The sequence below is a fragment of the Ptychodera flava genome, chromosome 5, assembly GCF_041260155.1.
Source record: "Ptychodera flava strain L36383 chromosome 5, AS_Pfla_20210202, whole genome shotgun sequence".
NCBI classification, from domain to species: Eukaryota; Metazoa; Hemichordata; class Enteropneusta; family Ptychoderidae; genus Ptychodera; species Ptychodera flava.
This window is the reverse complement of record NC_091932.1, coordinates 20,219,819-20,243,776: the sequence shown is the minus strand read 5'-3', so window position 1 is coordinate 20,243,776 and position 23,958 is coordinate 20,219,819. Positions and strand designations below refer to the sequence as shown.

Here is a 23,958-nt window from a genome sequence, read left to right as displayed (position 1 = left end):
TACAAACTATGGTATTTTAATTGATATACAGTTCAATTAATCTCACTTTCAGCAGTTCCATTCTTTGGTTTGCATCATTCGAAATCGCTAATATGAGAAATAAGACCTGTGGATGAATACAGATTTGGAGTTACTCAGTTATCGTTTCAAATAACAACATTTGCACATCCTTCTGTGTCAATTAGTACTTCACGTTTTTTTTTTATTCAAAAGTTGTCATATATGATATACATGTAAAGTATATATTCCTTACATCAGAATTATTTGTCACTTGCAGTCGATGATCAGTCGTGGGCGCGTTTTGCCAACGCACTCTGTACCATACAATATGAACATCGCAGAGGATTAGGTATCACACATGCCTATGCAATTCGAATATAACATTTTAAATGTCGAGTAGCCTACAATTATAGCAAATCACTATTTTCAGCTTTCAATCAGCGTATAATTTCAGTTTGCTACGAACAAAATGCATCGATTCGTACTGTACTCATAAAAGCAGTCACGTTAATCAGTTATAGGTGAATTCCTTTGAATTTTGAGATTGTACACATACAAAATATTCTGAAATGAAATGCTTGAGGAGTCTATCCACTCTTAGTGTATATTCTATCGATTCCTCGTAAACCCATGCACACAGAAACTTCGATCGCTAGGATTCTCATCAAAAGTCTCATCCGATACTGCTGTCAGATGCCTTCGTTTATTATGTAAGGAAAATGAAACATAAATGCAAATGCTCCAAAGTAATCTCGTGTCCTTAGGGCAATTTGTGAATTATTTGTTGAATAATTTATCTTGATTTCTGCAGACATCTAACTGATAAGACAGTTGTATTTCATTCAGTCCGTTAGACTGTAAACTGGCCTGCACGATTTACTGTTCGTAAACAGTTCACCGCGTGATCTCATTAAAACAAGCTAACATATCCACAGCCCGGGTCTTTCTCAGAACACGCTCTGTCTAAGCACCCTGTGTGATTGATGAAATCCTTACTGCCCTGTTGATTATAAACCTGGTGTCATGCCCTGCCTTGTCACCAAACGCCCTCAGCTTGACGGATTACTTGCAATCTGCAAGATTAACCTGCTGACTTCACACCCTAGAGCGCTGAACAGTAATGTCGCAGTGATAAATACCGACTTCTCACACCATAATTTACAATCTATCAAAGAAAAAAATCAATAAAAAACCAACCTTGAATCACTTTAATCAGCGCTGATATATCGACCTTCTTTATTCATTTGTCAGTTCTATGAATCCATCCTAAGTACAAGATTGACCCTGTATTTCTTTTCACATGAAGTAAGTGGTGAACGTAATTGAAAACTTTCGCATAGGTAGCACGGTTTGCGAAAGCGAAAGTAAAGAGTACAGCTAACATTTGCATAACAGTGACCCCCTTGCTGTCAATTACGAACCGTGACGATTCGCCCACTCCAATCTGTGCTTTGAGTGTGTAAATTTCACTCAACATATATACTCATCGAATATTATAGAAATAACGGGCGACGCGCTGACCATTAACGTTTATTTGTGGGCAAGGGCGAGAGGAAAGCCAAAAATTAACGGGCGAGGCATGCCGAGCCCGTTAATTTGGCTTTCCTCGAGCCCGCGCCCACAAATAAACGTTAATGGTCAGAGCGGAGTCTGTTATTTCCATTATATTATCAGCGAACCTAAGAAAACCGTCAAAATTTCCGAAAATTTCAGGAGCGAACGACAACTGGGCCCCAGAAACTGAGCAATACGCGACGCACTGTCACGCGCGCTGTAAAAAATTGGCAAATCCGGAGATGTTTTCAGAAAAAAGTATCTCAACTTGACCTACAAGTGCTCCATTTTATTTTGTGATTGATTATGATTTACGTTTGAGGTGTAAAGTTACGATACTTTGAGTTGTTAATCTTATTATTCATATTCACGGGCATGTAAACTGTGAAACCATTACTGTGTATTTGTTGTCAGTCACGTGGTTCACCTCGACCAATCAAAATGCGACGCTCAGGGCATGGTAATATAATGGTGATTTCAACGCAAGATTTAATGAACGGCTTAATCTTCGAAGGTGGGTATTGACTTACAGATTCGCAGTCCGGGCTTTGACTTGTTGAATCATGTGGTCATGAAGGAAAATCATGTTTATAAAAAACAAAACAGCGATACGTTATGTGTTCTGAAGGATATTTTTTGCGATAAATGCGTTACAGTTGTGAAGTTCAGTCACGTCTTACCAACGTAAACCATTCAGAATAACTTGACTTCACACAACAAATGCGGACAACATATGCTGGTCATTTTTGTCTTCAATTCAAATCAATTCAATTCAATTCAATTCAATTCAATTTAATTCCCCTTTTCACCGTAAGTTGGCATTTTTACGGGTTCAAATGCAAACAATTACGGATTTGTGTTTCCTTCACCCTCATCGGAAATTGAGTATCACTGTTCTATCTCTGAGTCATCGAGCATCCAATATAGTTCACATTTTCCCTCTTCGCACAGTTCTGAAATCATCCGTGCTTCTGCTTACTGACAGGGTATTGTACACACCTTCAGTTGGTAGGACAGTGTTTTAATTGGCCGTGACCTTTGCAATTCTCAATTCTGAAATACTCAAAATGAGTTGATCATAATGAAGGTCAAGTAAGGGTTGCCCAAAATTGAATCACGTATATTAAAATAGATGCCATGACTTGATGAGTTTGTAACATTGGCAACAATACACGGCAAACACGGCATTGAACTTTCTAACCCATTATTGGCATTTTACCAAACCTTTATGTACATTCCTTAGTAGCAACATCGAATCACGGTTTGTTTATATAAAACTTTCAGGATCAGAAAAATGGTTGTTTGATTTTGCTCTTTACATTGAAAAACATTAATATACGTCTGAAAGGAATTTCCCGGGCTTTTATATTTCCAGCAAGTCCTACACGCGATTTCAATAACTGCCTGGAAGTGTTTCCACACGTTCTCTCTCTGGTAGCCCGAGGAACACACTTCCGTTCAGTTTGAAAAGGTCTGCTGAGTAATTCTCCGCTCAAACAAATATTGAAGTGCGAGGTCAGTTCATTCTGCAAGTCCTGCCTGCACTAATCGGCCTAAAATGTAGCTTTCAATCTTTCTGACACCTAATATTTCATTGGTCGATTTCACAAGAATAAGTCCAGACGGCCAATTAAGTTTCAGTTACTGTGTTCCCGTATGTCTTCTTTGAAAACAAAAATTCTCTATCATCGTTATACAAAAAGGCTGACAGAGATTCCATCAACTTGTATTAGAAATATCCGGTAATCAACAATGCCAACTTCTAAGCTGTACTTCACATTAAACGTCTTAGCCATGACGGACATTTGAAAACTGATAAAGTTTTTTGATATTGTTGTTGACCTGAGGTACTGACCGACAGATCACTCATTGTCCGAAACGGCAAGCCATTAGTGATCAATGTATTTCAGTATTGACGTCAGTTCCTGACTGTTTTCCAGTGTCCTATCAGCTTATAGCGTAGATTCATTTTTATTACAAAATGCAACTAGAGTGTGTCCATCAATGACAAACACTGGTTCGTTTTAGCTAATTTTAAAACACTAACACGATGCAGACCTTTGGTACTCTTTAAAAAAAACCATCATGACATACGGGTAACGCTATTTGACATGCAAGTTCTTGTTCTACCCACGCTAAAACACCCGCTATTCAGCTTATCAAAGCAGCATGTATATGTGTAAAGTGCATTATTACTGTTAACATTTGAATTCTAGTCCGGACCCGAATTCATAATATCAACAATATAACCTTTCAGTTTACGTATGTATAGGATTGATAAGTTAAATACCATGTATCTCAACATGCAGAGTAAAACGAAAAACCGTCTAGTTGACATTAAGGTAGAATGCACCTCGGGACAGAAATTCAGGCCTTCAAATTTTATCAATTTTCTTCTGACCTACCACTTGTGGGGGCTCATTTTGAAGCTCTTGGCGAAAGAAAAGTTTTCACCGTCTTAGTTTTTCGAAAATCGAAAATTTTATTTTTTCTCATAGAGTTAACACAGGGATGGCGGCCATTTTGGATTTCAAATATCGAGAAATCACAAGTTATTTGTCTCTCTAGTACCAAAGTTTGTACGGTGACCCCTGATTTTTATTCTTGCTTTGATAAGAGAATGGTTGAAAGTTTCACTGAGGAAAGTTTGAGCAAAAGTTTAAGTCTTTCACTTTCGAGGTGCATATTACCTTAAAAGCAAAATGAGTGAAAAAAAACCATCAAAAGTTACAGCTACTGTCCCTTTAATTAGACTATGCCTGGAAAGTGAACATCTTTTATGATGAAGTATCACTGTAGAAAATGACCCAAGCACTGCACGACTAGAGCAATGAACAAAGATTGACGTTGAATAAATTCAGCAAATAATATGTCGAGAACATCAAACTTCGGCTGTAAGTCTTCATCTCTTGAAAGAGTTGACCAGGAACTTGATCCAAGCATGGGTGTACCAGAAGAAGTCCATCAATGATTCAAGAAAGATGCAGAGCTCAGCAGTGTCTTTCCACATTGTGTGAAAATTTCTGGATACGTGGTTTCCAATTTTGGAACGTTCTGGAAACGACGTATCGCAAATACGTAAACTCTGGGAGGTGAAATAGTGAGGACACTGAAGCGATGAGCTGCATATTTTACAAAAACAAAAAAACCCGAAATCTCAAGCACTTATTTCTGTGCAAAGCCTTAGAGGGCGTTGTCCAATTAAGATGTGATCTTTTAAAGTATCAAGTGTGTGCATTTGTAGCGCAAGTGGTTTATGTATCTGGTGGCAAACATTTTACATTTTTATACTATTCCAGCATCGAAGACAACAGCGAGAGGACGGTGAGGAACTCCGGTGTGCTGTCATGCTTCTATCTTGTCAATGGCGTTTTGACGTCACTTCCAGTAGAGATGAGCTTCAAACATGGACAAGTAGGTCAATCATTACTGTCTATTTGCATTTTATTTTCGTCTTATTCGTTTAAGTTATTGATAATGTAAATACAAATTCATATCTGTCAATGCGTGTTACAGTAATCGAAGACATCTGGTGAGTAAGAGATAATAGGTACACATTACACAGCAGGAAATGCACTGTATTGCGCAAATAAACATGTAAAGAAAGGTAAAAAAAGGGTTCATGGTCGTTGAAAATGCCAACAAGTATAGCTCAGAGATTGACAAGACACAGCACGACGACATAAAATCGGAAAACGAAGCGGATAGTGCAGGGAAGTGGTATGTTGGAGAAACATCGATAACATGCGAGCAGATGTGTAACTCTGAATGATATTTTACAGGATATGTGCTTTGATTCAACAGTTGAAACTTTACTGGGCAATTCTGTTCTCACCTCTCTTGATGTCAAATAGATTAGTTTATTAGTTATTTTTGGTAATCCGAGGAAAAACCCTGCACCTTTCAAAAAGGATTATCATTAAGAAACATTATGGCAAAGGTGTCAGTTTTAAAATGTCTTGTTTTAACACGGAGTCCATGATTTTAAGGCAGTAGGCGTCTCGAAAGTGAAAGACTTAAACTTCTACTTAAAATTTCCTATCTTAAACTTTCAACATATACTCTTATCAAATTATGAATAAAAGCCAGGGGTCACCGTGCAAATTGTGCGCAGAAGAAACAAATTTGAAATTCAAAATGGCCGCCATCCCGGGGTAAACTCTTGGAATAATATAATTTTAAATTTTAAACAAAGTAAGGTGATTTTTTTTACTCCAAACGCTTTAAAATGAACCCCAACAAGCGGCAGACCAGAAAAGAAATGTGAAAATGAGAGAGTCGGAATATATGTCCCCGCGGAGCATTCCCCCTTAAGCCTACATCTGTTTCAAGTCCTGCTCACTGTCTTTGTACAATCGTTTTCACCCGTAGACGTTTAATCCGATAGTGGATGAAGCTCACCGTGTGGAAACTACAAGGCTGATTACAAACTCACAAACCATCACCGAGGCGCAGACCCTGTGTAGTTACTATGACTACGACATCAGGTGAGGTTCACGGTTGCCAAGGAGACTAATGGCCGATCGACTGCAGGAAATGCCATGTTTCCACAAAACATTTACACTGTCAGTGATTTCAACTGTATTTACCGTCATTAGATACAAGCAGATGATTATATCTCTCCACCTCTTTTATCGAGCAGTTAACTACGTCTCGTCTTCTTCCTGTAATTACCTGGCACTCGTTAAGAAACGTTATCACTTAATAACGACCGTTTCGACTACTATTATGGATGAGCAAGATACGAGGGGAGGAGAACGTTGCCTTTTGCAGCTATTTATTAGCCTGAAAGTTTTGAGAAATTAAAGCCCCAGGGAAGCTTGATAATAAATGTGGCGGATATTGAGACATACAAGTTTATCATATACCTTGAAAATGCCTATTAGGGTTATGGGTTAGTTTAGCCTCGACATTGAAAGAGTGAAACTTTCTATCAAATTTAACTTTGGTGTTGAAAACTTTACTTTCTGAAAGAGCTTCAAAATGAGTCCCAACAAGTGGTAGATCAGAAAAAGAATTGTAAAGTATTGAGACTCCGAATATCTCTCCCCGGGGCACATTCCACCTTATTATATGACTCGAAGTTGGTAAACCGTGTCCTCAATATGCATTTATTACACTGAAAGGTGCAACATACGTCATCATGAACACCCCGGCGGCCTCGACATTTTGTTTTCCATTTTATTGAACAGTGTGATACAAATTGGAACATACAGACAATTTATTGTTGGAAAAAATGCAAAGTAATTGTGTTGATTAACGCCGTGGCTTTCCATAGACAATGTTTTAGAATTCCACAGTTTTGAATGTGTCAATGGCATACCTTATCATTTGTCTCCCCTGATGTCTGCAACATGTATATCTGAAATGACACATTTCATCGTAAAACCGTTTCTTTTACAGAGGATGGAGTCAGACTGGCTGCCAGGCTGACAGAACAGCGTCAAGTAATATGCAAACGTCATGTCGGTGCAATCACACGACAAATTTCGTCGTCCTTATGCAAATTAAGGAATTCACCGTAAGTAAACGAATTTGCTGCCAATTTAAGATATGCACTGAAACGTGGATTTGAAATTAAGCCGAAACCTAGTCTTTTAGGGTAATTTGTTTTGCCTGTTTGAGCAACCACAATCATAGACGCTCGAGTTCTCGAGGTTCTATGCCTCAACTATAAAGTCAGAAAAGTAGTGTGAAATTATGCTTATTAAAGTAAATAGGATATACTGCAGTAAGACCACTGCATATGTGAACACTACAATGAAAATTGTTTATCTAGCAAATTTAGTCCCATATTTATCCATGCAAACCTTGAAAAATATGATAGTGACTCCTTAAATCTAAAATTTAATGATGCTTTTAAATCTTTAGAACTGAAGGGACATCATAGTTAGTATTTTGATGCAACCGTTCTCTTTATGTTGGATAGTTACTTTTACTTTGGATATATCAATGTACACTATACTTGTACATATACGTATGTACGTCGTAGGCGAATAATGGTAAGTGTGAAAGTGTGCAAGCATGTATGTATGTATGTATGTATGTATGTATGTATGTATGTATGTATGTATGTATGTATGTATGTATGTATGTATGTATGTATGCATGCATGCATGCATGCATGCATGCATGCATGCATGTATGCATGTATGTATGTATGTATGTATGTATGTATGTATGCATGATGTATGTATGTATGTATGTATGTATGTATGTATGTATGTATGTATGTATGTATGTATATATGTATGTATGTATGTATGTATGTATGTATGTATGTATGTATGCATGATGTATGTATGCATCATGTATCTATGTATCTATGTATGTTTGTAGGTACGTATTTAAACTTCCTTTACAAGAATCATTAAAGTATCTGGACTTGTAACAATGACATTTTCTCAGTGGAGACTCTGAAAAATAGTGAATGACAGAAAGCATGAGTAATCGACTCTGGACAAACTGGTGTAGTTTTTCAGGATTGTCAAGTATTTTCTACACAAGACAAATTTAGACATTGGGTGTGTGTAATGCACAGAAACTGTATGAAATGAAAACAAGTGGGGGCGGTGTATGTTCCAGTACTCTTACCAACCGGACTCACAAGCACAACGCTATTATTTAGACTTGTAAGGTAACCTCTATAGTTAAAGTTAGAAGTGAATTTATGCTTGGTTTCAGATATCAGAAACCCATATAAAGGCATTAGATATTATCACAACCGTAGGCTGTTCAATTTCCTTGATAGCGTTAATAGCCACCCTCATTGCGTTTGTGTGGCTGGAGTAAGTATATTATGCATTACTTCAATTTCCATTTAGGCCAAAGTAATTAAATTCTTTGTTTTGCGTCCCTACCCGCCTAGGTTTTTAAGGTTTTCATGAAAAAACACACATCAGTGTATTTGAATAGGAAATTTTAGGACATTAACCGCTTAGCTTTTCGGAACTAAAATTTTATAACAAAATTTTTTATTTGCTGCAATCAAATTACATTGTGTCAATTTTCTTGTGTGTGTTTTTCAGCCGCTCAGACGCGTACCTTTTCCATTGAGAGTGGACGCAAAACAAAGAATTTAATTACTTTGGCCTTATGTTGCACAGCGAGGTCACCTGTCCATTGTAACTCCTTAAAAGAGCTGGCAATCATTTTTAGGTCTTTTTGTTCACGAAAATATTCAGTAAAATTGACCAAAGCGAGGGATGGTCGATCAAAAAGCTAACGAAATGTAATTCCCTAGTTTTGATGTCAACGTCTCCTCTCAAAACCAAACTCCTAAATGCGAGATTGGTTTCAGTAAACTGTGTTGTTTATTATGTATGGAGAATACCAACCTGTCTTTAACGCACTCGTTGTGCAAAATCTACAGAGTACAAATAAACGTAACGTTCAGAACGTGAAACTAGTATGGTTTCATTGTCAGTTTTTTTTAAGATTTTGTCACAGCAGAATCCCCATTGCGATATTAACACGAAAAATGAACAGGGGTCCACCATACCCCCTCCAACCAAGGAATTACGTTTCCAGCAAAGCAGCTTTTATGATCGATGGCTCCAAATGACGTTATAGTTGTATATCAGAATGACTTGTCGGATGCCTGTATTGAGAAATTTATAATTAAAGTCTGGAATTGAATTAATTTTGTTATTCATAATCTGCACTACAATAACTAATTAAAACTATACCAGGTCTGCTGTAGTAGCTCCACGGCAACTTCACTTTAATGTATAAAATTTTCACTCGATCGAAATGCTGAAAACTTCTAAAGTACTGCACTTGAACTTGAATACGATAACGTCCATTTTTGATAAATTTCTTTCAATGTTTAAGAATGAATTTCACTTTGTGATATGTTGTTTCATTGCAAGGTAATGTATTTCATTATTGCATTCTGTGAGCTCTTTTGAAAGCGTATGACCATCAGGGTGAAGGCTCAGTTGTCCTACCTATAGCATATTGCGTTATCATCTCCTATGACGCAATACGAGCCGTTTTCAAGAATAACAGCCAATTTCTTTTTCTGAATTTTAGTGAAGAAATGTGTTTCCAGGTGTTCTGATGTCAGAGCTTTTACGTTCAAAGAACATCATTCTCATTTTAATACGCCTTCACTATTTTTGTTCTATCTCGTCAAGAGCCCTGAAGTCAGACCATAACATCATCCATTGCAATTTAATCATAGCATTACTGATGGCGCAAGGTGTATTCCTCTCCGGAGTATCGGCAACCAATCACAGGGTAGGAACCTATCAATAGTCGAAACTTCCCACACTCTGCATTGAATTCTTGAGTGTGTATTTAGATAAGCCTCGGGGATAGATATGAAGACTCTCAAACTTTTCACAGTGTTTTTTTTTAATTTAAGACTCTTGGAGTAATTAGAAAAATTGACACATCATAGTTTTTTCGAAAATCGAAATTTAATTTTTCCCTATAGGGTTAACACAGGGATGGCGGCCATTTTTAAATTTCAAATAAACGTCACGTAAGGTGTCTCTAGATCTAGTACCAAACTTTGCACTGTAATCCCTGATTTTTAATTCTTGGTTTAGTAAGAGAATGGTTCAAAGTTTCACTCAGGAAAGTTTGAGCAAAAGTTTTAAGTCTTTCACTTTCGAGGCGCGTACTACCTTAATTACTTTTTTGTTTGTCATCCTCAAACTTGACCTACCTTCTCGCCAGGTGAAAAAAAAACACAGATATAAAACACAATGTAAATACAGTCAAACCTGTATATGGTGGCTAGCCAAGGGACTTTGCTATTTTGGTATGTCACATGACAAAATTATAGTAATGAAATTGACGTTCTTATTCTCCAGCAAAGCTAAATATGACTTCCCTTGTAGGTTTTGCTAAGCCATAGATGAAACAGTAAAGCAACAACGCTAATGTGTCACTTTTCTTTGTCATAGGTTGCCTGTATGGCAGTGGCTATCCTGCTGCACATCTCGTTCCTGTCCGTTTTCACGTGGATGTTGATGGAGGGCGTACATCTCTACAGTAAAGTCGTCATCGTATTCGGTACAGAGAGCAGCAAGACCAAATACTACGTTTTCACTGGCTGGGGCGTTCCTATCATCATCGTTACCATAGCAGCAGCTGTCAATCCCAATGGTTACGGTACTCCAACGGGGTAAATCATCTCTTAATGTAATAGCGCAATTTGGTTGAAATTTATTGAACGTATAAACTGAGTAGACAGTATTATGCTGTTTAATTGCACTCACGTTAAAACGAATATCAAATCTGACTTTTGTGAAAGTATTACACTGGCGGCAATAGATCACTAGTTTTGTGATTTAAGTTTGTATACCTATCTGAATCCATGATTAATCATACTACGTTGTCGCACTGTTTTGCTACAAACTTTGAAGTCTCCTCATCGCTATATGATTTTTTTTTTCAATTTTCACCACATAGATGTTGGTTGGATATGAAAAGTGGTCAGATTTGGGCATTTGTTGGCCCTGCTGTCATGGTATTAATGGTTAGTGTTATTGTTTTCTTTATTTAAATTTAGTTTACAGTTTTTTCACTCAAATTTTCCAAACCCGAAGTCTGCTTGACTATTGTGATAGTCCGTAATTATTGGATCCGCAGGTCAATATGGTCAACATCGTTTTCAAGGTTAATCACGTTTACGCGAAAAAATGATCACTAGATGATACAAGTAGTTTGGAAAACTATACTCACCCCCATGACCATTACATGTAGTGTGAAGAGAGTTCAAAAAACACGATTGGAACTAATTTGGGATAATTGAATGATGAAGTAGTGTCGATTCAATCTACAAATGTAACCTTATCTGCTTTTCTTTACAAGTTATACACTTTATATGAGTAATTTGTAATATTGCAACATTCAGCTATATGGCACCAAACACTTTTGAGAAATTTGAAAAATATGAAGATCCAATTATCCTAAATTAGTTCCAATCGTGTTAAAATAAACAGCGAATAAATAAATAAATAATAAAAAAATAATGACTAAATAGTAAATAAATAATGAGACAGAACAGACATGAAATAATGTTGATGCATATAAAGGAAAAATCCCTTTGCATTTACAGATTAATATAGTTATTCTTGTTGTGGTTTTACGAATTGTGGTGGCGTCTACAAGAACTTCTTCGGAACACAGAAAGGAAAGCAGTTACATAAGGTAAGGTTACAAAACTCTGAGTGATTTCAACACAGGTATAGCAACACTCACTGAAAAATCCACGAAAACTGGCAATCTGTATATCATATGATTCCACTATGTCTCCGCGTGAGATCAAGGATTTTCTTCATCAAGATATCTATGGTATTTTACTCTATCTGCAGACTAATCGTTTTGTTTATGACACGGTACAGAATCGTTATCGATTTTTAATGCTTTTCCTTCACAAATGTAGCAAATGGCCTTCCTATACTGACACTTTGCCGCGTTCAAGCATCGGCGACATGCATTTTACTTCGTTTTTTACGTGTCTTCTCAGGACTGCTACGAAGAGTTCTCTGTTTCTACTCCCAATTCTTGGAATCACGTGGTTATTTGGCTTGTTAGCTGTCGAAGATAACTCACTGGTGTTCCAGTATATGTTCGCAGTTTCCAATTCACTCCAAGGGTTGTTCATCTTCATGTTCCAGGGATCTTTAACTCAGAGGTGAGGTGTTGATAGTCAATTGTTTACATGTGAACAACAGCAGAAATTTGTCAAATTAATTTTGATTATCAGACATTGCTTGATGCGAATTAATCAATATGGGCACGGCAATAATTTCAATGGGCAACTTTAACCGAGTACAATCTGCTTATCCCACAGGTACGTACAACGTTTAGAAGGAAGATGGAAAAACGAGCCTTGGAAAAAGGAGAAATTGTCACTACATCAGGGCCAACGGTAAGTTTAAATTAATAAATGATACATTCTAAATATTATTAAATGTTTCAACGATAGTTCGCAAAGGTATACGATTAAAAGTATAACTATATTGCACTGCAAACGATCCTGTCTTCCGTAACAGATTCTATACAGTCTATAGTTGTCAACATTCCGTCAATATTCTTTAAGATAATGTACTTACTGCATCTGACCGGGAAAAGAACAACAAACGACAATGAGTCTGGGCGCTAAGACTGTTGTCAACACAACACATTTCCATATTTGTATGTTTGATACGATCATTTTCTGCCACGGTTGAGACCTGTTTGGTCAATGTCAAGGTCATGTTTAGAGTCGTTGACATCATGGCCTATTTCGAGAAATTGTGGTGTTTTTACTATGAACAAAATTAAATCTGAAGAGGAAAATAGAATCTCTTCGTTATTGCCCGATCCGCTACAAAATTCCATCCTCCCTTCCTCCAGTTTTCCCTCGGTGAGTACATGAATAAAATGTCCTCGCACGCTGATATGAAAAATAAATTGCCCGCACCTACCCTTTCGCGCGAACAACATTTTGCTGCTTAAGTTTCCCCCAAATACTGTCACTTTTAACAGGTATCGCGAACGACCGAGAACAGAGCTCGCCAGTCCTCGTCGGAACACACATCAGCCAATAAGAAAAGTACAATGTCAAGTAAGTATCCAATGGATGTACACAAAAAAAGATATGTAACGCCTGGCTAAAATGAAACTTTGAAAATTGACTGTCCCTCCCCGTGTGACTGTCCTTCATTGTAATGTTCCGTGATGGACAGTTACGCAAAGTATTTCTGAATTGGCAAACTTCGGTAAATCGGTAGTCGATGGACGTTAGATACTGTTGCATTTTTGATTAAAATCTGCTGTACTCGAGATGGTGATGTTTCCTCCTTTGCTTGTTCTTTACTGTTCTCGTCAGCGACTGTCATCTAATGAGAACAGAAAAGAACAAACAAAGATTACAATACCAATATAACATCGGATCACAGTTGTTCGAATTTCCCGTTCTGTAATTGCGAATCATTCTATGTTTAAACTTTCGCAAAGGAGTAATTTGTCAATTGTTTTACCAAATGGCCTGGAAGTGTTTGATAATTAGAGCGTTCTCTCCTCCACTCTGGTTGTAAACTTTGAATCGAATTTCAGAGCATTGCCATAACAAACGTCAAACCAATCATGAACAGCCTATAAAAGCGCCAAGGCTCTGTATATGCAAGTAGGTTTGGTTTTGAATAAACGATTAATACCATACTATGATGTTTTCCCGTCTGCAGACGAAGACATTATTGTCGAAGAGTTGTCTATCGTCTATTCAACAGAACAGCCAGAGTTGGTTGCGAACAAATCGGGTTGTTCACAACACATTCTTTCCAGCAGATCGACCACTCCAATGGACGTAAGTTTTGCATGTAGTGCAATGCAGCTTGCCCGTAGAAATCGAACGAACGTGACTGCACACCGCCAGTTTGTTCACAGGCGAACTAGGAGTGAATAGTCTGATATTATCTTCGTAATTATTAAAAATAATAAATCGTAATTATGAAATATTGATATCACTAAAATCAAGCTACTATTTCATCCGGGTTGAGCTTCCTTTCTGCGGGGCAGCACTCAATAAAATCGATGTACGTGTATAAGTGTGACATAGCGGCCGGCCGGGGCGTACTTCTAGAATATTGGACGCCCCTACGTCACACATAATCACACAAATGTACGGTAATGCTTCCTCCTAGATTGAAACTGTCGCTGTCCTGCCAGGAACGCCGGACGATATCCAGGTAATTCACATACCTTGTTATATGAAATTCTACATAAGCTTATCTATTTCATTTAAAAATGCTTAAACTTCTTGTAGATCTTTCTTTGTACAGGTTATAGTAATCGACCTTTATCTATTTCGGAGAAACAATCAGTATAATTTATTCATGACCAGTTTTTAAAATCACTGAGGCTGAATTCCAGAAAATGTAAACCTTCCCTCGTGTACATGATAGTACTACATTCCAACGTGGCAAGAATCACAATACCATGTCAAATTATTCGCGCTCAATTTATCATTTTTCTCAATGACACCCCTATCTTTTATTTCTTCAAGTTTATTTAGGCCTCTTATTATCTATATTTCTCGTTAACATCAAGAGTTTACACCAGACCCTCTGTCGCTGACTGAAAACTTTCGGATACTGGGATATTCCGATGATGACGGGTAGGTAATGCTATCCAATACAGTTACATCTAGTAAAGTTTGATCAGACACCCTTGATACACAGACTTACGGTAGTAATAAACCCCACCTTTCTGATGTTATCAAATATGAAAATAAACGAATAAAGAATATATAAAAATAAAACAATGAAAACACACATTGAAAAGGACCATGGACAACAGATAGACGTTTTCTGTCAGGGGCAGATTAAAATCGCCCTACTCATATAAAAGCGACAAATTACATCAAGTAAAACGGTCACAGAACTACAAAAACATTACGAGTAAGTTAAATCGTCGGAAATATCTGCGACTGGCGGTCAAAAAAACCTGGGATGAAAAATTGTCACTTGTAGCTGATAATATATATAAGTAGACTTTCGGGGCTTCACAGTGTAGGTTCATAGTTGGTAGTAGGAAGCATAGAAATCCGTGCCTAACTTAGTAACCATTGAATGTCTAAATCACATACAGTATGTAATTGAGGCTACTCTGATCGTGAACTTGAACATTCACCAGTCACCATTCTCGTACTGACCGCTCTGCGCAGTGTTCATGAACCAATGTACCTTTTTGCTTGACAATGTAAGGTGTCAAATTTACAATCGATGTTAAGAAGAGACAAGCAAAAATGAAATTTCAACGGTTTACGAGTGAAGTGGGCCTTTGTTTGTTCCGTAAAACCGACAAAGATTGTGTCAGTGAATAATGGACCATGATTTTCAATGTAACTATCCTACGCCGTGACACAAACTGGCATGGGTAACCGTAATTAATATCAACTCACTTGAATGTTCTCTGAAAGGATATCATTTTCTTTATTTTTACGACAGGTATTTTCTTAAGCACGTTTCTGATTTGCTTGAAAACAGAAGTTTTGTTCTGATTGGTTGGCAAACAACAGAAGATGTGTTCTGATTGGACGGGAAACAGAAAGAATCCGGAAATGATATGGAGTGGAAATCAGACAGGACTTTTGATTTTCATATCTGACTATTTCAAACATACATCTCTTGAATGAAACGTCTGTAGCTAAAGTTTAAATGGGGGGACACCCATGACTGAAAGTGAATACACAATCTGTGAATCAATGTATACTACAAAATATTCCAATAAAATGATAGGACATTCCTTCGAACAAGGAGAAGTGTCATTATTTCAATACCAGTGATTGTATCGGAGTGTGCAGTACATGTGTATAACAGCCTTGACGGTGAGTTGAGGTAGAATGCACCTCAGAGACACACACACACACACACACACACACACACACACACTCTCTCTCTCTCTCTCTCTCTCTCTCTCTCTCTCTCTCTTAACTTATTCCAGTACATTTCTTGTCTCGCCCTTGTGGAGCTCGTTTTGAAGCTCTTGTAGTTAATAAGTAAAATTTCCACTGTCTTAGTCTTTCCCCATAGAGAGTTGCCACAGGTGGCGGCCTTTTCAATTTCAAACATCAGTAAACGCTAGGTCGTTTATTTCTCTGGTACGAAGCTTTGCACGGCCACCTCTGATTTTTATTATTGATTTGGTAAGAGAATGGTTGAAATTTCATTAAAGTTTGTGCAAAAGAGTATTACAAAGTATTTCAGTTAAGAGGCACGTACTGCCTTTAAAATACACATTGCATATACATGATGGAGAAACTTTTACATTAAAGGGACAAAGTTGGCCATTTTTCATGAATTTTATTTGATACAAGATACTACTCATATTGTTTGACATGTTGAAAGATACTGAATGAATGGGTGACCATGCATATATTCGACCCTGTATTTAGACACGATAAACGAAACCATTGCGAAAATGAATTAATGGTCATGACCATTAATTCATTTGTGCAATGGTTTCATTGATTGTGTCTAAAACTGGGGTCGAATGTATGCATGGGGTCGAATGTATGCCTCAACATGTCACCCAATATGAGTAGTATCTTGTATCAAACAATATTCATGTAAAATAGCCGACTTTGTCCCTTTAATCATAGTGGCAGAAAAGAGCTTCCCATAACAACTGCCATGGTACACACCCTGACAAGCATTTTTTTCATTTCAATGAAATGTGAATTCACGAGCATCGGTTCTCTGTAAATTTGATGGTACACTCTTGTTAATAAAATGTTTCATTTCACAGTGCTTTTTTGATGAAATCTGGAAAAGCAGACTTTTACATTGTAATTGCAGGTCTTAAATAACTTTGGGAATAGCTTAACAAGCATATTCCCGATTCCCCGATGTGGTTAATCGACAAGATAGGGCTGCACCCATCAAGACATTCTCCATTCACTGTTGCTTTGACAAAATGTAACTTGGGAACAACATTATGAAGTTAACGTTGGATAACTGCTCATGAACTTGCCTCAAACCCAAAACTGCCAGTTGAAATTTTACCTACTAATATTTTATCAGAATCACTTCAAAACGTTTGACTTGTCTGAAAAAAATCTCTCTGTCAGATCTCAATTTGTTTGGCTCAAAATCCAAAGGCCTGGGAAACTACAAATAAAGCTTTAGTTCAACATTAACCTTTTGATGAAGTCTTGACAAAGAAATACCACAACATCAGTAAGAGTCCTTATCAATTATCTTCTTTAATTAGCTTGATTAATTGCATAATAAAAAACAAACAAAAAGAAACATTAAATTGTATTTGGTGAGTTTACTGCTACCTCATTTTACATTATAACAATAAAAATTCCTTGAAAATTACAAATCAGCAATATGTACAAAACTTGAGATCAACATTTGGAGATTAATTGGTCACTGCAAATTTGCATATATCCATATATGGTAAGCAAAATCATGTCAGCCATGCAAATTTATGCAGTTCTGGCAGTGCACGTGCCATATATAGATATAGGTAAATCTGCATATATCCATATATGGTAAAAGAGTTGTGTCAGCCATGTTTACTTATGGAGTGTCAGAAGCACCAGAGCCAGAGCTTTGAGGGTGAACTTATTAGCATGGCCTCTCACATAAAGATTAATTGTTGGCAACTACAAATATGGATGACCTTATTCCTTTGACAGTCATTGAGTTATTTACTCATACTTTCGCTATGTTCATGTGCCCTCTACACACGAGTATACTGAAGCAAAGTTAAAGTTTAAAAGGGATATAGATATACATGAGGTCCTGTACACATATGCTTATGGTTTCTATTGACCATGCTTCATTACCCTGGCCTGACAGGACAAAGGGAGAAGAGACTTGTTGATATTAGAAAATAACTGCAGGTATATCTCAATATAAACTGCAACGCTGTCAGCTGCCCAGAGCATATTTGCATATCAGCATATGTTACTGGTAATGATTTGCAGGTTTTCTGAAGTGTCTGATATGTATTCAACTTCACATACTGGATAGAACACTTTAATGGCTCACAAATGTTTGTGACATCTTATCAAGTCGGCTCTACACAAAGCCTTCAGAAATTATGAAACAAAACAATGTGAATTGTAAACTCAAACGGCATGACTAAAGAATAGTGAACCATTCACTGGGTGATCTTTCATATTGTCATAATCCTAGGGGGTCAAGTTGGTTCATAAAGCTAGGGAAGCCCCCTCAAGAAAACCTGTCTTTTTTCATGATGCAGAATGAGCAATGTACACTCAAAAGACAAGACTACAGAATACTGGTCCTTCAATGGACAATATTTCATATTACCATGATCCTAGGGGGTCAATTTGGTTCATAAAGCTAGGGAAGCCCCCTCAGGAAACCTGACCTTTTTCATGATGCAGAATGAGCAATGTACACTCAAAAGACAAGACTACAGAATACTGGTCCTTCAATGGACAATATTTCATATCACCATAATCCTAGGGGGTCAACTTGGTTCATAAAGCTAGGGAAGACCCCTCAGGAAACCTGACTGTTTTCACAATGAAGAGAAGGCCCAGTGTACTTCATATGCACAACACAAAAAAGAACAAATTACAGTCTCCATCAACCTTTCTGACAAAGTACATACTTTTCTGCACAGTGACTAAATTGAAACATATATCTGACGACATCAGAGTTCGTATCTCTTATTATACATGTTTACAATGTAAGACTAAATGGACTTCAATCTTCTAGCACAGATTGTTCCATCACATTCCTAAACGGGGCAATTGTTGACTTTGATGTCACGAACACATATTGAAATTTGAAATTAAGTATTTAATATGTAAAAACATTTTGTGGTGTGCTCTGGTTGTTTGTTCACAGGAGAGGCTAAAAGTCTCATTTTTCAGCTGAGTGAATCTTTTTCAAATTGAAAATATCACTGAGAGTTATGTCTGCCACGGGATGATCCGATTTTGATCTGTTGATCCAATTTCCATTTGTGTCGTCTCGGCAACAGTGTCAGTTTCCTATGCTAGACGCATGGATGGATCTGCCCTTCTTAATTGACAATCTGATCACCCACATCGGAAAGTGGTAGACTCTTGGTCCAACTACTGGTATTGGTGAAGCAGACAAAAATGGTAGATCTCACTGACAGTAACAGGGGTTTCCAGCTAGAGTACCCTTCTCCTCTTGGCTGAACCAGTGGTGGGTGTTTCGCCGCCTGGACTAGATGACGTTGCGGTCTGCCTGGTTCTTTTTCTCTTTGGTGAACTGTCTGGAGTGTTCGCTGCACTGCTGCCACCAGCAATACTGGACAGTTTGGCAGAAGATTTCAAAGGCGCTGAGGAAAAATATGAAAGCATGTGATTAGTCTTGGCTGAAAAACAGAGCATCTTATTTGCTGGTGCATATGACGTGATGGTTTGGAAACCTTTGTAACAGCTTTTGTGTGTAGTGATTTGGCCAAATACCAAAATATTTGTGTTTTCGGTAACCCTACATATTCTGGAAAAACATGCTGACCCAAGACATTTTTTTGCATTTTCAAAAACTTTTGAGTAAATTCTCTAAATTTTAGCATATTTTATGGGACTCCGCCGACAAAAATATAAATTGAAAAAAATTCCTCCAACCAACCAACCTTAATTTTTGAAGGCATGTTACATAACATAATTGTTTTTTTATTTGGTCTTTCTGGTCTCATTTGGGCTAGACTCTCATTTCCAACATCTTTATGAATGGCGTATGTCATAATTATTTAACCTGCAAATCAACCTTACATGAATAAAACAGATAGGTAAGTTACTTGATGGTGCAAAATAATTACAGAGAAGGAAAGCTAGTCTACAGGTTATGAGAGCTGTGCTGTCTCTCATAGATGTCAGTCAACACTTACTCTCTTCACCGGCTGAAGCAACTGAGTCTTTTGATTTTCCACTTTTGTCCGGGTCTCTTCCTTTTGCTTCAAATAATTCCGTAAATTCTGGTTCCGGAAGAACAAATTCAATCTCGTTGTTTGGAAATGGCAGGATCTCTGACTCATGCTGCAAAAGACAGAGAATGCTTAATAAATATCAGCGTTTCACTTTTTGTAGGAGTTCCACAGACTGATCACAAAATCTAACCATAGTTTTTCAAAAAACCCACCAACCATGCGCTTTCCCCTGAAAAAATATGATGAATCATGGTGACATAGATACACTACAAGAATGGCTAAACATTTCAGAACATCTCTTTATCCCCCCAAAATATCACACAAAGTTAAGAACAGCTGACATATCTGTGTCTATAAGCCATTGTTGTCATTTCTGTCACTGAAATATGATTTGCCACCTGATGAAAGAGACTTACCAATGCAGGCAAATCATACATAGTTCCTAGATGATCCCACAGGTGCTGGGCTGTACATTTCTTCCCCGTTGACAGTGTGAATTTCTCATGAATACACATCATGTGAAAATTTTTATTGACGCCTGAAATAAGTAAAAATACCGCAATTATACGGTGTCGCTCAAATTTGATCAGAATTGGTACCAGTGTTCTCCACGGCTTTTAAGTGGGCGGTGCGCCCACTTTAATTTCACGGCCGCCCAGATAAAATCTACGCCGCCCAGTTTAATTTTCGGCCGCCCATGCTTTTGAAACCCACCGTCATCCTTTGTTCTAGGGTGGCGGGTTTGGTTCACCGCAATGTTTTTATGCCGTGCTTTTGTTTGTTTCTGTATTGAATTTCAATAAGGTGTTAATTTAAATCAATAAGGCACATTTTGCTGTTGTTGTATGTGTGAATTTGTCATTTTAATACCTCGTCAAGAAATGTCACGATGACCATAGCGGAAGAAAGACCGCGAGAGAAGCTCGACCGACTTGTCAACCCATTCACACAATCACCGTCCCGCCACCCGGACGGTGACACAATAAACTGTGCGGTCGCATCAAGATCTAAGTGTTGTCTCGATTGATTCTGCCGAATTTCCTCCCAAGAAAGTACACATTCTTTTAACACCATCATCAGGGTTCTCCCAGCCAAAAACAGCGTCGCGGCCCGCGACGCTATTGTTCAACCTTGACTCCACCGACCCATCCAAAGAAATTGTAAAGGACAGAAAAATTGACATAAAACCATAGTCAAAAGACAGCAAAAGTCAGCGACGATTTCTGCTCTTAATTGACGAAAAATTTGAAATCAAATGATTACACATTCCCTAGATACAGAAGTGGCAATTTGGTGAAATTTCTGTTTGACTCACATCTTGAAATAAAAAGTAAACGTGGAACGAAGACAGTATGCTGCCGATCAACAGCGTAGCATAGCTTACGGAACTGTCTGTCACTGCACCGGCATGCGTTGGCTGCACGTAAAAGCAACTCAACTTTCCAAGATCGAACGGTCAGTATCTTGTGAAAACAGCAACATAGCAATGAAAATTGTTATAGTCAGCGGTAAAAACTCTTAACAGATGGAGCGTTACTTGCTTTAAACAAATGAAAATGCATGTGAAGAGGATAAAATCCCAGATCGCTTGCGTCAATGAAAATATACCGTAAACCGTAAACATGGCGGATATGACATCAGAGTGGGACTCTTCTATTTTGGTACCGGGGGTGCGCATTGTCAGAGAACCCTGATAAACGTACTGAAAAACGTAGTATTTTCCTAGCGATGCTGTCACGGGAACTTCGATATCTCATTGTTTTACATCTTTTAATAGTTTCTTTGATCTGAGCAGTTTTACCAACTTTAACGGTATATTTTACTCTCCTAACCTTTCTTTATTGAGTTAAACAAGGGTAGGAGCTTATGCAACTTAGTGAGGATGTACTGAATTTTGAAAAAATCAGTGGAGGGGCTCTGCTTCATGAGTACCCTGTTTTGTCAATTTTTGCTGAACACAAACTATATGTAAATATTATGCAAATGATTATGTTAATATTATGCAAATGATTATGCAAATTAGCCACCCACTTAATTTTTTTATTTGTGGAGAACACTGGGTACATACCAAAGATCAACAATAAGTGTTATTTCTATCTGTTCAGTTGCAGGAAAATTATGCATTGATTTTATGACAATTTCTGCACAGTACAACCAGAAAAACAACAAGAAATACAACCAGAAAAACAACAAGAAATATTTAAACCAGAAAATTAAGAATGACAAAAGTAAATAAGGTCTGAAACTTTAGGTACTGAAGGTCAACGTTAGCAACATGCATAGCAGAGAATCTTTCTACCATGGATGTACAAAAATAGACATCCATATGGTTTCAGCAGATCTGTTAATATGTCACAGTTCATAAACAATGACAGGAAATGACAAATTAGCTGTTTCAGTTACTGCTATCACTCCCAAACATAATAGGTACCCTGCATACAAATACGTTAAAGGTCAAAATCCTCTTATTCAGATGTGTGGGCTGATTCAGTTCACTGCCACCACTCCTGCACACTTGCAGTATTTCCCTTTTTCTTCCCTCATTTGCACATTTTCCACACTGATGTGTTAATTTGAACAAATTCACATCTCAACCCCTACATCTACCTGTACACCAAATACTGAAATGGTAGCTTTGGCGGTATGGGAGCCTTTGTGTGTGACGGACATAAATCCGCACATACCCACAAATATACAGACACAGACGCCACTCAGACTCATCATATAAGCTCTTTTTGGTATTTATATATAAAACCAAATATGAGCTAATAAAAAAATATAAGATATAATAACTTCTAGATAAACTAATTTTAGAAATATCTGTGTATGTGTAGGCACTTCTGTCACAGTAGTTTGGGTTAAACTGTTGGCAAGACGGGAACTAGACATATCATCTAGATTGTGGGGCTGCCAACGCTGTCAGGTGTAATTATTGTTTTGCTGGTAAAACCTGTTGACCACAAATAAATCTATCTTGGGAAGATGCAACAGGAACGATGTATCTTGTAGTCAAAACAACACCACCAGATCTGATGCATTCCGGACAGTTACAGGGATGTGTGTGGTTGTGTGTTGTTTTGACTACATCTGACCTCCTTCCAGGCAATCTTTCAACTTCCACATACTTCTGGTCGACATACATTACTGCTAGCCGACAGTTAAGCCTGACAATGTTACTCTGCAATCAAGACTGAGTATGTCTAGTTTCCATACTGCCAAAAGTTCAATGCAAACTACTGTACGTTCGAGAAGAAATAACCTAACATCTCAAAATTGCCAAATACTCAAAAACCTCGAAGAAATTTTGCTTGTTGACTATAACAGCCTATGTTTTTCCCTTTTCATTAAATGGGTGAAATCGCACTAGAGAGGGCGCTCTACCAACCTCGTTGCTAAAATTTTGACATGTGCGTTTGAAATGAGTACAGCCGAGCTGTACAGGAGTGCGGTGTGTGCATTCAAGTGGCCTTTTCTTCGACGACTAGAAAAGAAATAAACTATTAACGCTTATTTAAAATTACAAGAATTACCTATGAATTATATTGTGATTTCTTTCCAGGAGATGGAACTCACTTATCGTAGACTGACATGCGAAACAATTAAACTTTGGTCATCGCCATTGGAATGAGTTTGGGGCAATGGCGGTTCAACGTAAACATTAATGCATCAACGCGTTTGGATCACATCTAATCACGATAACTTTCGATCGCGATTGGAGACAAAATAAGACAGTAATAAAACGTACCGACTGGTTTGTGACCTTTCATCGCATGAAATAAACTGACTTCAAGCTCGGCATTCCAGTTCAGTACTTCAGAATCGTCGACGGAAGCCATGTTTAGGAAGTTCGATTGTTTGTTGACTCTGTTCTATACTTAGAAGTCTTGTGATTTGCTTTTAGCAGCTTTAGAGATATTAATTTTCTTCATATAACAGAATGAAATAAGTCATCCTAAACAAAAATCCATATAGATTTTTTGTTGCTCAATTTTAAAAATCAAGGGTCAAGTGCGA

The 23,958-nt window shown here is 37.6% G+C and overlaps 2 protein-coding genes across 2 annotated transcripts in view; one reads left to right on the top strand and one right to left on the bottom strand.

Moving 5' to 3' along the window:
* Positions 1–15,836, top strand: part of LOC139133215 (adhesion G-protein coupled receptor D1-like) — a 38,634-nt gene extending 22,798 nt beyond the window's left edge. The window contains exons 9-23 of the mRNA XM_070699686.1: positions 4,854–4,968; positions 5,926–6,041; positions 6,958–7,075; positions 8,239–8,342; positions 9,693–9,795; positions 10,470–10,690; positions 10,978–11,044; positions 11,627–11,718; positions 12,038–12,205; positions 12,365–12,442; positions 13,042–13,120; positions 13,740–13,861; positions 14,199–14,243; positions 14,605–14,671; positions 15,504–15,836. Of these exons, the coding sequence (XP_070555787.1) occupies positions 4,854–4,968; positions 5,926–6,041; positions 6,958–7,075; positions 8,239–8,342; positions 9,693–9,795; positions 10,470–10,690; positions 10,978–11,044; positions 11,627–11,718; positions 12,038–12,205; positions 12,365–12,442; positions 13,042–13,120; positions 13,740–13,861; positions 14,199–14,243; positions 14,605–14,635 (1,459 nt within the window). The 3' untranslated portion in view covers positions 14,636–14,671; positions 15,504–15,836. The remainder of the gene's footprint in view (positions 1–4,853; positions 4,969–5,925; positions 6,042–6,957; positions 7,076–8,238; positions 8,343–9,692; positions 9,796–10,469; positions 10,691–10,977; positions 11,045–11,626; positions 11,719–12,037; positions 12,206–12,364; positions 12,443–13,041; positions 13,121–13,739; positions 13,862–14,198; positions 14,244–14,604; positions 14,672–15,503) is intronic.
* Positions 15,837–17,313: 1,477 nt separating this feature from the next.
* LOC139133214 (MRG/MORF4L-binding protein-like) lies at positions 17,314–23,908 on the bottom strand. The gene is made up of 4 exons (XM_070699685.1): positions 23,690–23,908; positions 20,361–20,482; positions 19,906–20,053; positions 17,314–19,350 (listed from the first exon to the last, which is right to left on the bottom strand). The coding sequence occupies exons 1-4, from the start codon at positions 23,778–23,780 to the stop codon at positions 19,181–19,183; spliced, it is 531 nt and encodes a 176-aa protein (XP_070555786.1). The 5' UTR covers positions 23,781–23,908; the 3' UTR covers positions 17,314–19,180.
* Between the last annotated feature and the right edge of the window lie 50 nt (positions 23,909–23,958).